Genomic DNA, 2,695 nt, shown 5'->3' on the forward strand with positions numbered 1-2,695 from the left:
TTGTTAAAATGTTTAGTCATTGCTTTTTGTTGATGTATTAAGAAACTTCACAATATCTGTTTGTACATTGTAGGGTCGCGAAGCGGGCATGGTCAATTATTCACGATTGGGTTACGTTACTAAAACTGGTTTCTTTTGATTCGATAAGAGATATCCTTGAGTTCCAAGTAAAGATAAAACCAACGAGAAGTGAAATTATTTCTATCTCAGCGGTAACAAGTTTAATGATTTGGAAATCAAGGAATGAAATTGTTTATGATAATGTTCCTCTTTCGGTGTCCAATGTGGTGAATGACATCAAATCGACCTCTTTTTTATGGGTGAAGCATAGAAGTAAACGATCGAAGCTCAGATTGGGAGAAGTAATGTAAGTTTAATTTGATGAATTTCCCTTTATAATCTGATTCATCTTTAGAGACTTGTAATTTGTACCGCTCTTCCCTTGTATGGTTTTTGATTTCTTGCTTCTTGTATGTTGTCTGTCATTTTGTTTTTTTTAATAATATTGGCCTTTCAAAGAAAAAAAATGACAACTAAAACCGGGATTGACAAACATAAAAGAAAGTAACAGCAGAAATCTTTGTTTTGTTAACCATAATGTGTAGGTACTCTAAAGATGCATGATATCATCTTACTTCCACATCAAAATTATCAACAATTAACTTACCAACCAACCAACCCACCCATTACAATAATAGTTGTCTAGCACGGGCACCCTCCACCTTGCTTGTCAGACTGTGAAGCGTTACCCGAAGTTTTCAAATTCACATCAACCAAATCTTCTTGTTTTGTTGAAGAAAGCGTCTCCATCCCGGGTAATGCGCCAGCAATCTTTCTAAATAAAGGCTGTATCATGTAACACAAATGTTTTTTTAATTGTTTTGACATTGAGGTCAACCATGCAAGTGCTTGAAAGTCTTTATGGACCAGCCAGCCCAACCTGCATCAAGTCGAGCGACACTCATTTTGATGGTAAGTTTGATTGAAATATATATAAATTAGGTATGGGTGTAAACGAGCCAAGTCGAGCCTAGGCCCATCTAAGCTTGAGCTGGCTCGCTTAACTTACAAGAGCTAAAGCTCGGCTCTGAGTAGTTTTCAAGCTCGAGCTCGACTTGGGCTATATTCAGTTATTATTTATTAATTGAACATTATACATTAATAATTATTTTTATACATATTTATAATTATAATTTTTATATTTAGTATTATATAGATATATATTTAATATATTAAATAAAAATTATATAAATAATAGGCTTGCTTAGGTTCACGGGCTAGCTCGAACTCGATAAGTGAAGCCCGGGCTTGCTTATTAAACAAGCTTATTTTTGGACTTGAACTCAGGTTTTTAGCAAGCCTATCTCGAGTAGCTTACGAGCAGCTTCATTGCTTACATCCGAATAAAAGTTAAAGACTAAACCTTGATATTGAAACCAGCTTTTGCACTGGTTTCTATGAACATGACGCCGAATTCACGAGCTTTGCCATCGCCTTCTTCAAGTGAGACTTGCCTATTTAATCATCAAGCAAATGGGAATCACTATTACATCAAACACGGGTCGAACATACCAGAAGTCGTTACAGATTCTTATGATTATTATTATCATAAAAAAAATTGTTGCTGAATTTTCCCAACCCAATTAGTAGTCATGTTTTGAGCTGTAGTAAAAGTATAAGAGAGGTTTAAACTTGATATAACCTTTTGTCACCAAGATCGGTTTTGTTTCCAACAAGGACTATGATGACATCAGTGCCGCGCTCAGTGCGTACTTCTATCCATTTTGCAGTGTTCAAGAACGATTGTCGATCTGCAAAATAGCAAATGCAATAATAATAAATATAACACAAGATATTCTTGTTGGATCATAATAATTTGTTGTAACAACTCACTAGCAACATCATAGACGATGACCGCAACTGATGAATCTCTTATGTAACTTGGAATTAGACTCCTAAATCTTTCTTGTCCAGCAGTATCCCTGCATGCAGTTGAAACCACATGAACCAAATCTAACAAAAAAAGGGTTAACCAAATCAGAAAACCTACCAAAGCTGTAACCGAACCGTTCTGTCTTTAAGGTACATAGTTTTTGACAAGAAATCTATACCGATGGTAGCCTGCAATTAAAATCAAAAAAATAAATATATTTGAGCAAATTTTCTCCTTTAGATCAAGATTCTCATGAAAGAAATGATGATATAAAATATTAAACAACAACTCAGCTTCATGCATTGAATTCTTGAAAATAACAAGATAAGGAATGATTACCTGATAGGTGGTATCGAATTTGTCATACATGAATCTGGTAATGATGCTGGTTTTGCCAACGGATTGATCGCCCAAAAAGACCAGTTTGTATTTGGCAAGAGGTGACACCACCGCCATTATTATTATTATTATTATTATGATGATTATTATAATTGTCTCTCCGGCGATCTGAATCTGAATCTATCAACAAATTTTTGTTGGGACACGAAGGGAGGAAACACAAGAGAGATGTTCGGAGGAGAGAGAGAAGAAATCAAAGGTTTCATATTCAAAATGCATTTATACGATTAATAGGGAGAAGAAATGTGCCATTTTCGTTCTTGTAGTTTGGGAAATAACGTGGATTTAGTCCAAAAAGTTTATTTTCTGCATATAGACCCTTCATGTTTTTCAATTCTTGTCAATTACATCAAAATCACTAAT

General features: G+C 34.7%; 1 protein-coding gene across 1 annotated transcript; it reads right to left on the reverse strand.

Annotated features, from left to right (window-relative positions):
- Nucleotides 1–602: 602 nt before the first annotated feature.
- LOC143606040 (ras-related protein RABH1e-like) lies at nucleotides 603–2,389 on the reverse strand. Its single transcript, XM_077081948.1, has 6 exons — nucleotides 2,273–2,389; nucleotides 2,051–2,121; nucleotides 1,894–1,982; nucleotides 1,703–1,811; nucleotides 1,424–1,514; nucleotides 603–846 (listed from the first exon to the last, which is right to left on the reverse strand). The coding sequence occupies exons 1-6, from the start codon at nucleotides 2,387–2,389 to the stop codon at nucleotides 703–705; spliced, it is 621 nt and encodes a 206-aa protein (XP_076938063.1). The 3' UTR covers nucleotides 603–702.
- Between the last annotated feature and the right edge of the window lie 306 nt (nucleotides 2,390–2,695).

Source organism: Bidens hawaiensis, unplaced genomic scaffold (genome assembly GCF_021521415.1).
Source record: "Bidens hawaiensis isolate Kalapana, Puna unplaced genomic scaffold, B.hawaiensis_p1.1 tig00072691_1, whole genome shotgun sequence".
Classification (NCBI taxonomy): domain Eukaryota; kingdom Viridiplantae; phylum Streptophyta; class Magnoliopsida; order Asterales; family Asteraceae; genus Bidens; species Bidens hawaiensis.